This window comes from Lampris incognitus, chromosome 18, assembly GCF_029633865.1.
Source record: "Lampris incognitus isolate fLamInc1 chromosome 18, fLamInc1.hap2, whole genome shotgun sequence".
NCBI lineage: Eukaryota > Metazoa > Chordata > Actinopteri > Lampriformes > Lampridae > Lampris > Lampris incognitus.
This window is the reverse complement of record NC_079228.1, coordinates 20,654,071-20,669,199: the sequence shown is the minus strand read 5'-3', so window position 1 is coordinate 20,669,199 and position 15,129 is coordinate 20,654,071. Positions and strand designations below refer to the sequence as shown.

The 15,129-nt window shown below is 43.1% G+C and overlaps 1 protein-coding gene across 1 annotated transcript in view; it reads right to left on the bottom strand.

The window, feature by feature from the left end:
* Positions 1-15,129, bottom strand: part of LOC130128366 (electrogenic aspartate/glutamate antiporter SLC25A13, mitochondrial) — a 67,699-nt gene that overhangs the window by 31,741 nt on the left and 20,829 nt on the right. The window contains exons 6-9 of the mRNA XM_056297987.1: positions 12,752-12,891; positions 5,996-6,142; positions 3,433-3,571; positions 122-215 (exon numbers count right to left, since the gene is read on the bottom strand). Coding sequence (XP_056153962.1) covers positions 122-215; positions 3,433-3,571; positions 5,996-6,142; positions 12,752-12,891 — 520 coding nt within the window. The remainder of the gene's footprint in view (positions 1-121; positions 216-3,432; positions 3,572-5,995; positions 6,143-12,751; positions 12,892-15,129) is intronic.

The following is a 15,129-nucleotide window of genomic DNA, read 5'->3' as shown; positions in this document are numbered from 1 at the left end:
TGGGTTGTGAGTCTACATTTGTGAAAGAATCTGTGTGTGTGTGTGTGTGTGTGTGTGTGTGTGTGTGTGTGTGTGTGTGTGTGTGTGTGTGTGTGTGTGTGTGTGTAGGTGCTTGACTTACCCACGGGGCTCAGACAGGTCAGCCAGCTGGAAGAGGATGTCCACTTCCATGGGAGTGATTTGGCCAAACTTCTGAGCTGCCACAATGAACTCCTCTACAGCAAGGAAGACAGAGAGAGAGAGAGGGTAAGAGATAGAGACAGGAAGAGAACAAAACATTTAAATATCTAAAGCCAGCCATCACAATATGATAACAACAAAAAAAGTTTATCAAAACTAGTGCTGTACAATGTGACCAGAGAATGGGCATGTAACAATATCACATTACTGGGTTGTGGGAAAAGGAAAAATCAAAAAACTATACCAAGACCTAAACTGTATGACAGCCATGATAATTCTATAATCAACACTGTATAATGGGACAGTTTGACATACTGAATCATACTTTAAGGAAGGCATGTTGTTTGACTACTGTCATAACATGCCCTGACTATGCATGCATCACATTCCATCAGTTTGATGCATAGTGAAAAATAGGCTGGTTTTGTTTTTAAAACTCATAGGGCAGAGACGTGGCTTTATTAATGCACTGCAATGTATTATAGTCACTTTTATTCATTCCATTTTCTGTCTAAGACCTGCTCACGACTCACCTCTGAGAAGTGTCAAAGAGCATGTCCAAACATCATAGAAATATAAATTAATGGACTTTGACAGTATTTTGAGGTGAACCTAGCATGCGGTAACCTAAGACATGGTCTATTGTCAGTGGAATAATGAACAGGTTGACTGTAGGCTGGCTAACAGCAGAGGAGTCAGCTTTAGCTGACCCTTATTCAAAGAGCAGCAGGCTTGGGTTGTGACAAAGTCGTCCTACACTACAGCCATTGACCCAGCTGAAGCTCAGCTTACCCCTGAGGCATTCACACACACACACACACACACACACACACACACACACACACACCTAGTACTGGAGATCACAGATCACAATGGTGATAACCTGTCTCTCTGTAGCCTATAAGCATACGTATGCATGCATGCTGGTACATGCCTGACTGACCTCTACACACAGTTAGACATCTGACAGTATTTCTGTGAAGTGACTCAGCCTACAGGCTATTAAACTAATAGCCAAGTCACACATACCTGGTCCACAGACAGCTGACTGTCTTACTGGCCAATATCTTTACATAGGCTTTGGACTAATCGGTGTTGCTTGACCAGTAGGACAAAGTCTATGGTATCTTTTCTCTTGTCCCTCATGCATACCCATCTCACACAGTGCATGACCTCATCTCTCCCAGCCCCGGGCTTTCAAGCTGACCAGTCTTGTGAATGGGTAGCAGCCTGTTCTCCTAAAGCCATTAGACCAATTTGTGCCCAAACTAAACACTGCAGGGTTATGATTATTACACTCTTGCAACCAACATTCATTCAGACCAACAAAGCACTATTAGATTTTTTTCTTATTTTTAATTTTTGGCTTTGGAAGGATTGACCTGTATGGGAGAGAAGAACATGCTGTTTACCAATGCTAGAAAAAGCACTGTCATGACCAGTCCTCTCTGCTGGTTTTATGTAAGAGTTAATATTGTTACTATCAGTATAATACACTGTCACTAACAGTGTATTATGTGCACGTCAACATGAATGTGTGCACAGGCACATGCATACATAGGCAAATATCCATGCATACACAAGCACACACAAACACATGGACATATACAGTGAATGTACATGCATTTGAGGGTTGTTCATGTGTGCGTGTGTGTGTGTGTGTGTGTGTGTGTGTGTGTGTGTGTGTGTGTGTGTGCGGTCACATGCGTGCATACACAGACACACACGTTGTACCAGAATAGGTGTTATACTGTAATGTTGGACCCAAGAAGAAAACACTGGCGTCTCAGCACATACGGAACCAATCAGAATTAGAATGCCTGTGTGCATGCTCGCCTCTATTAGTGTATTTATATATCGGTATGTGAGTGTGTGTGAGCACGCATGTGTTTGTGGACCAGTCAGTGGGACGTGCAGCTAAGCATTCACAAGTCCCAAAGGTGGCCTTAATGACTTAGGGAGTGGAGAGTGGATGGGTGGGGGTTGTGGAGGTCTAGCTGGCCAGGGGCCACCATCGGTCAGGGCAAACCCAGCCTTGGTGTGCCTAGGGTGGGAACAGCCTTGGGAATGTATGGGCCCTTGGTCTTAGCCTGGTGTGGTCCCCACCCTCGATAAGGCTTCAGATAGCATCACAAGCCTTTGCCAGGGGCTAAGAGGGGCTGCTTATAGACAGAGTAAAATGGAGCAACAGACAAATGATGGCAAAGTCAGACAGACAGAGACAGAGGCAGAAGGAGGCAGAGACAGACAACCAGGCTCCCTGCCAAGATGGGAGGTAAAGAATGAGAGAAAACAAGCAACTAACTCCCCTGGAAAGAAATGGTTTAAAAGACGAACGATGGGCAATATAGGGGAAGGAATGATATGTGGACCTCTAATTTGACCTTAGTCAAGTAGTCTAAATACGGATAACATTGAAAATGTCTAAAAAAAAACTAAAAAAAACAAACAAACAAACAAACAAATAAAAAAAAACTACATCCTAAACAGGTAAACTGCAAAAAAAGTCTTATTGTGAAGGTTTGAGTTCTAATCACAGTCACTACACCTGACACAACCCCTTTATTTTAATCCCATAAAATTATCAAATCCAATCTAGTAAATGAAGAGTGAGTGTTTCCAAATGTTTTAATTAGATTGATATATTTAGTGAAACCAGACAGCAACACTCACTAATAATTACATCACTGTTCTTGGGTTTCATTTGATACCTATGTGCCAAAATGTAATCAGCAGAACAATATATTTCAGGCTGAATAAAGTAATCCTTGATCACTGCCAGTAAGGCAGAGGGTACGTTATAGATGTAAGACCCGCGAACAAGCATCATGGGTATGCAAGCATGTGTGTTGTCTCAGATCCAGCACGCCTAATCAAACACCACTGGGGGAGGCAGAAAAAATAAACAATAATAAACACCCGCCCTAGCCTCCTCATGCACAGGCAGACCATAAATACCCTTTTCAGACAAACACATTTACAGCATCTGTGTATCTTTGTGTGTGTGTGTGTGTGTGTGTGTGTGTGTGTGTGTGTGTGTGAATACATTCATACATGTGCACTTGCGGATGTACGTGTGAATGTAGGCCAACAGCAAATACGTGTAAATAAATGTGACCAAAAGAGGATGCACGCACTCTCTGTACTTAAAGCGAGGGGCAGGGCATGTGTGTGTATCCATGAATGCATATGGATACACTTTCATGCACACTTGCCGCTTGCCTCTGAGTATACATGTGTGTATTTGTGTACCTTTGGTGACCTCCAGGTCCCGGCGGTGGCCGGCCAATGTGCTGTAGATCTTCCTGATTAGTTCCATGTTGTTGAGCAGTGAGTTAAAGCCATTAAAGTAGGAGAAGCTCACCTGGTGGGAAGTAGTTCCACCCGCAACCTACAGTGATGGCGAACAGATGGACAAAGAGATAGAGTGACAGGAGGAGAGAAAGATGAGAAAGTAAGCAGAGAGAAAGAGATAAAGAAAGAAAGAAAGAAAGAAAGAAAGAAAGAAAGAAAGAAAGAAAGAAAGAAAGAAAGAGAGAATGACATTATTTTTGTCATTGTACAGGTTACAATGAAATGTGTTCTCTGCATTTAACCCATCCTACTGTATAGGAGCAGTGGGCAGCTGAGGCACCCGGGGACCAACTCCAGTTCTTCTTTCCATTGCCTTGCTCAGGGGCACAGACAGGAGTATTAACCCTAACATGCATGTCTTTTTGATGGTGGGAGGAAACCGGAGCACCCGGAGGAAACCCACGCAGACACGAGGAGAACATGCAAACTCCACATAGAAAGGACCTGGGACGGCCTGGGGTTCGAACCCAGGGCCTTCTTGCTATGAGGCAACAGCGCTAACCACTGGGCCACCATGCCACCGTAATAAAGAGAAGTGGGGAGAGATTAGTTTAAACTACCGAGAGAAAGAATTTAACTTTTAAGTTTACCAGTTTTAACAATAAAAAATGACAACCAAGTACATTAATTAGAATATTCTATATGTTCTATGTATCCTAATAGCTATCAATAGCTATCAATACCTAACTATACTCAAATGTATCCAGTGGATGAGTGCTCACATTAATAACACATGGGCTCATGAAAGTCCTTAAGTGTTTATCCTTACTAAATCAATAGTGATATTTTTTCAACTATAAGTCCGTCTAAGACACACAACAGCCATTCTCCAACTCATATGAAATTTTGTGATGGTGTGGGTAAGTTCACACACAAATATACATAGGTCAGCTGTTAGAATATCACCTCATATCTCAACACACGAGGAGGGAGGAAACCTTTGCTGGATTGGTGGGTAATCAGTACCATTCTTTACCAGCGCCCCACAGGGAGAAGTGAATCCCTTTAAACCGCTAGTTTTTCCATCACACAACCGGCGCTCTCTGGGTGTTTAATTAACCGACCTTCACAGGACGAGGAGAAGGAAGTGGTGGAGAGACACAAAAAAACAGAACGAGGTAAAGGCCTAAAAATAGGCACTGGGGCTCTTTAGGAGCGCATTCCAAACTACCCACAATGTCTTTTAAGTGGTCCAGAATTCCATCTTTCTTAAATGTAAAAAAAAAAAAAACCCGTCCATTTTGACTATTGCTGTGTCCGTCTTGATTTGTGTATTCCAGTTATATATGGCTTGAATGATTTTGCTGAATTTGGTGGAAAGGGGCTGTAAGGCCTGAACAGATTCAGTTTTGCTGTTCGCAATAGCGTATGACGTGTGTGTGTGTGTGTGTGTGTGTGTGTGTGTGTGTGTGTGTGTGTGTGTGTGTGTGTGTGTGTGTTTGAGTGGATGAATCTAGTTTCCTTTTCACTAGATGGCACTGTTTGCCTAACAGACACACGTGGGAATGCTGCTACCAGCTCTGTGTTTGGAGCGGTGGGGGGACTCTGTAATGGGTGTAACTGGCCCTACAGAAAAAGAAAAAAAAAAAAGAGACATATTTGTATCTGTCCACATCTATGAGCCCATGGGCATGGGGTTTCCCATGAAATTCAACCTGGACACTTTCACAGGCATACAGAGGAGAGAAGAGAATACCATTCGGCTGAAAGCGTGGTGCAGATTTATCATTTTCTGCCGAGTGAATTAAAGGCTGATGTTTTGCTGTTTGCGTTCCGCCACAATGCTGTCTTTAATGTGTCTACACTTTGTGTGCGAGTGTGTGTTTACTAACGTCGTTTAGAGACGACTGGTCGGTGAGGTAAACACGGCAGGGAAAATGACAGTCTACAAGGTGTTTATGAAATGGGGCAAAAAATGAACACACGTGCACAAACACACACACACACACCGGTACGAAGACAAAAGAATGCAAACTTCTTAGATACAAGCAAGCACAGAGAAGAGACAAACACAAGAAACAAAGACTATGAGCTGCAGGGTGTCTTTATCTTGCCATTGAGCTTGCTTGCTTGGCTTTGACACTGCTAGGGAGGTTAGACTTAATGACATGGTAGAAGGAGGGAGAGGGAGACAGAGAGAGAGAAAGAGAGAGAAGTGAGGAAGAAAGGATGGGGATAAAAAATTTAAACAAAGAAAATGAATGAAAGCAAAGGGGATGGGTGAGAAGAGGCTGAGAGGGGAAAGAAGAAGGAAGATAGTGGATAATGGAGGGATAGCTCACTGAGGAGAATGACAACAGTAGAGAATCCCCGTGTGAAATATAGAGATAGAAACACAGGGAAAGGCCAAGACTAAGCAGAGAGATGGAGGGAGCAGAAGAGACGGGAGGTAGGGAGGGAAGAGTAGAGAGAGAGAGAGAGAGAAAGAGAGAGAGAACCACAAAAATAATCAAAAACCCACCGCCACCAAGCAGTTCTCCACAAAGGGCGTGAGCATGTGGGGCCGGATGGTGATCATGATGTCCCTGAAGTCCAGCGCTGAGATGGAGCCGCTGTGGGCCCGGTCCCGCTGTACAAAGGCCTGCCGCGCGTGCTCCAGCTGCATTTCCTGTGCAGGAGATACGGGAGATAGAAACAGCGAGAGAGAACAGGCGAGAATGAGAGAGACAGGCAGAGAGAGAGGGAGGATGGTAGGTGTTAGATAAAAATCAGAACCAGAATGTCCTGCTTTTGCCAAACGACTTTTCCTGCAACAGGAATGTGACTTGATGTATTGCTCACAGTGAGACAAAATTAAAAGTGATGTAAATATGTGGATGAGTCCAGTGTTCTTTCTTTGTTAGAATGAGATTTTTACATGTATTTAAAAAAAACCTACAAAATAAAAGTACAAGAAAACGTTGATAAAGTCTATTTATATTGTATGTGGGATCTTTTGTGACTAGTATACAAAAGTACAAACAACACTATTTACGTATATAAGTATCACACCCAAGAGCAAATGCAAAGACAGCCTATCATTAAACACATGTGCAGACCACGCATTTTTGAAATAGCCATCACATGTTGAGTTATGTAAACACAGGCACATCGCACAGTGGTGCGCCTGCAGCATACATACTAGCATATAGGCTAGTATGTTACATTAAATTCACACAGACTTGTATGCGTGCGCGCACACACACACACACACACACACACACACACACACACACACACACACACACACACACACACACACACACACACACACACACACACAAACAAGGTGGCTGATCACCCAATTGCTCACTTTGTCTCTCTTCTCACATACATACACCCACAAAGGTCCTAATGTGTGTATGTGTGTGTGTGTGTGGGGGGGTTAGGGTGGGGGAAGACCATGGTGGGAGACTTCCCAGAGGGCATTTGAAATTAACATCCATTATCGGTACCTGCAACCACAAGTCTACAGAGAGAGAGGCTGTAAACAAACCACTGACACACAACACCTTGGCCCACACTCTTCCTCTACCTCACAATAATGAGCTGCGCTACAGCATAAGAGCAACAGCCAAAAGCGTCAAGACTGAAACAAGAAGTTAGCTGGTTTTGCTGTCGACTCAAATGTGCCGTAATGTGGCTTCAAGCTCAGAGAGAAGAATGAGGCGAACGATGACACTTGTTTTAACATGGCGGTCTAGTTGTCCAGAGGGGACAACAGCAGAAGCGATAAACTTTAGCTCACAGTCGTCTTACAAATTAAATTCAGTTCTACTCAAGGATCCCTGACTGGCTGCAGGATTCTCCAATTTCACCTTATGTTGTAACGTTAATGTCTGCTATATGTATATGTGTATGAGCAAACGAAAATCTGTCATATATGCCCTTTTATTCTCTTATTGGCGGTGTGTTATGATATCATCCACCAAAGTGGTAGAGAAAGGGGCACTTAACCAAAAGAAAGAAAAGTGATTATGTAATGCCGTAAAAGTTGATTTTGTTTGGCAGGTCTTGAGAGTTGATATGATCCAGGGAACCAAGTCCATGCGAGGTGCAACAGAGCAAGCTGAAAGGATGAAAAGCGACCCCGTTAAGGCGTCACTTAAAATGCTGGGGAAAAAAGGGGTTTTCGAACTTTCAATTTTTTATGTGTAGTGTGTTGCAGTAGCAGTAGCATCAGCAGCTAGTGCCATCAATGTTTCACTAGAAATGCTACTCTAAATAAACCTTTTCTTGAGACTCGCCCACAGGCAGCACAGAGTTTAAAAGTGCTGTGGATGAACTGGCCATCAAGTGATTAATTCATGAGTCCAAAGGTGCATTGCGTTATACAAACTGACAGATTCAGTTCGTTATGGCCGTAAATGGAGCTAAAAAATGGCATTACAGGGCATCTGGGTAGCATAGCGATCTATTCTGTTGCCTACCAACACAGGGATCGCCGAGTCGAATCCCTGTGTTACCTCCGGCTTGGTCGGGCGTCCCTACAGACACAATTGGCTGTGTCTGTGGGTGGAAAGCCGGATGTGGGTATGTGCCCTGGTCACTGCACTAGTGCCTCCTCTGGTTGGTCGGGGCACCTATTCAGGGGGGAGGGGGAACTGGGGGAAATAGCGTGATCGCTATGTCCCCCTGGCGAAACTCCTCACTGTCAGGGGAAAAGAAGCAGCTGGTGATTCCACATATATCGGAGGAGGCATGTGGTAGTCTGCAGCCCTCCCCGGATTAGCAGAGGGGGTGGAGCAGCGACCGGGACGGCTCGGAAAATAGGGTAATTGGCCAGATACAATTGGGGAGAAAAAAGGGGCAAAATTCCAATCAAAATTAACCCCTTCTTTTTTGGGGGGGGGGGATCTTCCGCCTTTTTCTCCCCAATTGTATCTGGCCAATCACCCCACTCTTCTGAGCCGTCACTGCTCCACCCCCTCTGCTGATCCAGGGAGGGCTGCAGACTATCACATGTCTCCTCTGATACATGTGGAGTCGCCAGCCACTCCTTTCGCCTGACAGTGAGGAGTTTCACCAGGGGAACGTAGCGCATGGGAGGATCACGCTATTCCCCCATTTCCCCCTCCCCCCCAAACAGGCACCCCGACTGACCAGAGGAGGCGCTAGTGCAGTGACCAAGACACATACCCACATCCAGTTTCCAACCCACAGACACAGCCAATTGTGTATGTAGAGATACCTGACCGAGCTGGAAGTAACACGGAGATTTGAACAAACGATCCCCGTGTTGGTAAGCAACAGAATACACCGCTACGCAACCGGGCTGCCCAAAACGAACCCTTTCTTGAGACTCACCTACTGAAAGATTTTTAAAAGCATTGTGGATGAACTGACCATTAAGTCATTAATTCATGATTCCAAAGATGCAATATCGCACCTTCCAAATTGACAAGATTCAGATCGTTACAGCTGTAAATGGAGTTAAAAAATGGCATTATACCAACACAAAGCCCCAATGAGACTATGATGTATTGTTATACGTATATTTAATCTGAGTGATATTCCGTTGACAGTGAGAACTGATCCAGCTCGACCCTCATGGTGCCTAGGAGAAATGTTTGGGGCAGATTGACATTTTACACAAAGCTGATTCGGGCCTGCAGGGGGAAGGAGTACGGACATTATACGCATCAACACACATTAAGTAAATAAGGTGAGATCTTTTGGTGTGAGTATACAGGGTAGGAAGTGTTTCACTTCACTCTGGCTGCCTGTGAGGAGGTCCGAACACTTGGGTGAGGCACAAAGCAGGAGGAGGAGAGTCGACTCACCGAGGGAAAAAAAATTTTCTTAAAAGGAGAAAAGAAAGAGAAATGTGTTTGTGTGTGCGTGTTTGTGTGTGTATGCATTTGCGAGTGGAGGGGGGGGAAAAAAGCAAAACAAAACATTCAGGCTCTCAGGCTGGACAAGTCAAGAATCTGAGAACCACACAAACAACCGCACAGAACAACAAAACAACTGCGGTCTGGGGGGATGGAGCAGTTTATAGTCTCACTCTCTTAAAACCTTAACTTCTTGCAACTCTGTGAGTTTTTCTCGGACATTGTTTTATTTTGGAGGGGAGTGAAGAAGGCAGCAGGCATTAAGCGAGGGGTTTTAGACAGCCAGAGAGTGACCGCTGAGGCATTTGCAGTCATTTTAATTGTCCTTGGACAAGAACAAAAACATATGAAAGCCACCTCGATTTACTTTCAATAGCTGCCCCCCCCCCGAACTTAAAACAATGGACAAACATGGATAAGGATTCTCTCTCTCTCTCTCTCTCTGCTTCTCATCAGCATCGGACTAAGCAATTTCAAAAGGAAGCTTAAGGCATAATCACCCATTCACATGTATGTAAATACATCTTTAACATGGTGACCTTAGGGCTGCACACTGACTCTTGTGGTGATTGTCCAACATATAATTGTGACCTTGAAACTTGGAAAATGCCAGCACTTTTTGATTTTGCCGTTTTGAGTGTTGAGGAAAGACGTGGCGCGTGTGGCATCCCCTTTATATATAACTCGAGCCTTTTAATCGGCCGGCATTTATAACACAGGCTACTATGTGCTACTTCTCTCAAAACTGGCTTTACCATCGCCGGAGACTACACCACTATGACAATGCGAGTCGGGCCTTGGCCAACATCCACGCGTGAGACAGGAAAAATGCATGTAATTGGCGAGAATCTCTGGCTTCCATCGAGACAGTAATTGGCCAAAGAGAGCTCTTGTGAGAAATGTGCAGCGCAAACGTTTTCCCCGATAATCCCATCTTGCGAGCATCTGGCAGAACCATGGCTATAATGGCTGAAAAACACAATAAATACGTACACGTACAGCAGGCTGAGGAGGGAAGGAGAGACTGGGAACATTTTTGGGAGGAAGCCAATAGATGGGAATACTAAAAACAAGGCAATATTTATCATGTGTGCATGCACTGAAATTCTGCGTGTTTGTGTAGGCGGACAAAAAAAACAAGCAACACATCTTAAAAGGTGCAATATATTTTGGTCATTTTAAGTTGGTGAATTACACAAAACTGCACGGCGTTCTACTTTTTGTGAGTGTTATCTGATGGTTTGACTGAAACATGGAACCCATGACGGCATAGTTTACTAGCGTGCTTACCAAGTACATGGTGATTGCATGAGCTGAAATCACAGTTTAGACTTTGCTTTCATATCGTTCCGGATTTTTTGGGTCAGTATAATAGCATAACATTGAACAGTTGACCCCCCCCACTTCCTTTTGTAAAATACAGCCAGTCGGTGGAAATATTTCACAAGTGACAATAGAAGATTAATATAAGTCCGTGTTACATTGTAATTAATGTGGCCAGTTTTATTAATGTGACACCCTTAATCAAAACCAATAATAACATTAGATCAAGTTAGGGAGGGGGATGGCAGTGTTACAATTTTCCACAAGAAACTGTCAAGATAACTAAAGATGAAGTTCAGACCTTCTTTTTCTAAACCAAATGGGATTACCATTGATGGAACATCCCTTTCCCCTCGCCGACACAGAACAAGGTAAAATGTACTTTCTTTAGCCAGTTATTAAGACATGAATCAATAGTTAGGAGAATGATCAAAAGCAGCAAGCACAAGCAGGAAATCTGCATTTCATAGCTGAGCAATGAGTGCTGCTGGGTGCTGGCCTGCTGCTATGAGGAGCTGGAAACCACTGAGTGACTGACTGGGAGAGAACTAGGCGCGCAGTCAATGCAAAGTACAGTGTCTCCTGGCCACAACACCACACACTTGCATTCATGTACGCACACATGCTGCACAAGCAAACTCACACACGCGAAGGCACAAGGACAGGCCAACGTTCACAAGTGCACATAAACACAGACACAAAATCTTGTAAACCAACGTATTCAGCTTAAACAGAGACATATGCACAAAGGTGAGGATGCATGCACAGAAGCAAATATGTACAAATATGTACAAACACGCACACATATGCACACACAACAATATTGCAATAACCATGTGCCGCTGCCCACTGCATGTAAGCCATCTGGTCTAAGTTAAGTGTAATATAAAAGCTCATTCAGATACATGGTGAGTGTGGATGCAAACTTGGCACAGCTTGGGCCCTATTTCCCACCTCCACCCCCATCTCTCCCTGCTTAGGCCTGATTTAAGTCTAGACATCATATTGGAAAATGGCTCGCACGCCACAAATACACTAGGAATGTTCCGGCACCACTAGTACTATACTATTTATGGAGGCAGAACTGTGTCCATACCTGTTTTAGAGTAGGTGGAGTAACGCTAGGTGTACGTCAGCTAATGGAAAACAAATGGCCACAGCGTTGCAATACATAACCTCAGTGTTTCATTAATGACTAATCTGGTCAATATGGAGGGCTGTGTTTGAGAGGTATAGGACATCTAAGTGGTACAGTGTGTGTGTGTGTGTGTGTGTGTGTGTGTGTGTGTGTGTGTGTGTGTGTGTGTGTGTGTGTGTGTGTGTGTGTGCACATGTATTTGTGGGGTCTTGCTTTGATTACCATCAAACATTACAGTTCTATGATTGGTGATTAGTTAGTATGAGGACAGACAAATTAAGTACAGTGATGTACAATATGGATTAAGGATAATGTCAAAAATATACAAATAAAAAAGTTAATGTAATTCATCAAGTAAGTAAGAAAGAAAGAAAGAAACCCACTTTTATTGTGTCATTGTAAAGGCTATAATGAATTTGTTCTCTGCATTTAACCCATCCTAGCTGTGTAGCTAGGAGCAGTGGGCAGCCGCTGTGCAGCACCCGGGGACCAAGTCCAGTTCTTCTTTCCATTGCCTTGCTCAGGGGCATGGACAGGAATATTAACGCTAACATGCGTGTCTTTTTGATGGTGGAGGAAACCCATGCAGACACAGGGAGAACATGCAAACGCCACACAGAAAGGACCTGGGACGGCCTGGGGTTCGAACCCAGGACCTTCTTGCTGTGAGGCAACAGTGCTAACCAATGGACCACCATGCCACCCATGAGGAAAGAAAGAAAGAAAGACAGAAAGAAAGAAAGAAATCGTGTGACCCTTGTGAAGACTTGGTTGAACAGCATGTGATTTTATGTGAAGAGGTTGGAAGAAAGGTCGTGAGAGTTGGGAAATGTGAAAAATAATTGCGTGTATATACGTGTGTGAATGAAGCAGAGAGTGATGGATACAGATACATGCCAACTGTCTACTCCTTTCTGTGAGAAGTGGTACTCAGTACACCCACCAGGAGAAACTGGGTGAATTCTCCATAGCTGAGGTGTTTGTTCCGTTCCATACCAAAGTGCAGGCGCATGAACTCACAGTTCCAGTTAAAAGGGATATGTTGGTGTATGGTGGTCTGGCTGAAGACCTGCTTCACATCCTCTGTGGAAGAGACAAAAGACACCAAACCTTTAACAAAGCCTGAATGATGACCGCCAAGGTTACAGCCAAAGCAAATGCCAAGACTAAAAACGGCATTGCACGAATGGTAGCAAAGCATTTACTGGCCTTGTTTATTTATCATCTCATTCAATTAAAATTGAATCGTCTGAATCAAAACTGCCTGCTGAAAAAAAGTTTTAGTTCTCCCTATTTCCAAACCGTTTTGATAGTGGCACAAGTTAGACTGTGCCAGTTAAGTTTAAAGTCCAAGGATTACTAACTATGTTCATGGTAAATAACTATACATATATATGAATAAAATCTTTACCAGGCAATAGGGACACCTTCGTGTTTCCTTTTGAGTAAATTCTTATTCTCGTTTAAAAAAAAATTGCCACAATGAGTCTTTTGAATATCTAACAAGTCCTGTTAGGCACAATGTGCTTTTATAAAATATCAATGTAATAAAATAAAACAAGAAATGTATTGTACTGCAGGCTGAAAAGACAATGTGAGATACTGACATAAAAAAATAATTCAAATGTGAAAAAGAATTTGAATACAAATTATATCAAACAGAATTCATCTGTCAAACAATATAGTGGTAATTTATACTCAGCAAAGTATTATTTAAATTAAATAGACAGTTCAAAAGTGTGTGTGATTCATAGCTGCTGATTCTGCAGTGCATTATGCAATGGCTTTAAAAGCACCTTTATAACTTCATGCCAACAGGAACTGAAAACCGAAACTATGCATCTTGTAAAAATCATTATTACCCCTTTTTTCCCCTCAATAACCAATTAAACTGCTATTGTTTTGAATGACTAAACTATTAATATGGATCCTCGTTTGTCAAACAGGAGCAAAAACGTGTTTCGCGAAAGCATTGGTCATTATTTTTGACAAGATGTCAACACTAGTCTCCCGGAGGCAGCTTGACTCTGTTTAATTAAGATTGAGACTCGGGTTCCAGCGCTCACAGTCACGTCTCAGTGATACATGGCAGGAACGTGGTTAGGCTGTGCAGGCTCCACATCCAAGAGTGCCCGTTTTCTCACCAGCGTTGCCCTGGCTGAACCCTCCGAGCCTCTCCGGCTAGCGGAGGAGAGAGAGAGAGACACTGAACATGAGTCCTAAATTACAGCCTTGCAAAAGAAACAAAAACAAACCAATAGAGCGAGCTGTTTCTTGTTACCAAACAAGCCCGTATCCCAAGCAGGCCGAGAGGGGAAGCAAGAAAGAAAGGCTGAATGAGAGGAAGGTGATTTTTATTTCAGCACCGCCGTCCCCTTTTGGAACAAGACAAGTAGAGCAAAAGTTTTTTTTTTTTTACACTTTAATGGGGCAATAAATATAGAGCCTTTAACTCCTTACAGGATAGGTACAAGGCTACTCCAGAGCCTAGCGTTTATATTATCAGCTTTTATGGACCTGTCAACACTCAGCCCTCTTTTTCTTCTTTTTTTTTTTTTGGTCCTCTTTCATCTTTCTGGCAACGTCACATGTTGCAAATTTATGAACTCAACATTCAAGCAAATTATGGATCAAAAATGTTTAAGTCCTAAAAAATAAAAAAATAAAAACGAGCCCCACTTAAACACCCTTGCAGATATTTGGTATGCTTTGCTGCCTGCCTGCACTTAATAGAAATTACTCAGGTTATTATCAAATAAAAATTGGCTTTACAGAAAAAAATGAAAACAAAATCAAGAGTGCAGCTTTTTATTGCGTGGAAAAACAAACGGCGCTTTAATGAAACCCAAGCCACAGCAATTAATGCTTTTAAAAGGTAATAAAGAAGGGAGTTGTTATTTTGGTTGACTTGGAAGGGCGCTTTAATCTAATGAACGCCTAAGAGAACTGGAACGGCAGGAAAAGAAAAGGGAGAAATTCTGTAATGTATCACAATAAAGCAACTCTGACAAGTCCATAATCTCAGTCACAAGTTATTTGCTCTTGGTGAAATAGTAGCCCGATGTGAGTGGCAGACACTGTAGTCAGTGTTTGTGTATGGCATAATGCGCGTAATGTTTTTCATGCAATTTTCCACTTGTGCATGAGCCTCATAGCTCCCTGGCATTAGGATATTCATTAACCTTTGGGAGAGACAGAAAAACAACAGACCTTTTAATTGCCACCAAGACAACGTCACTCTAATTGAGCCTTTTAAATATGAACATTTACATATATGCATATATAATCAATCACAATGATCTTGCTCCTTGTCAGCAGCAA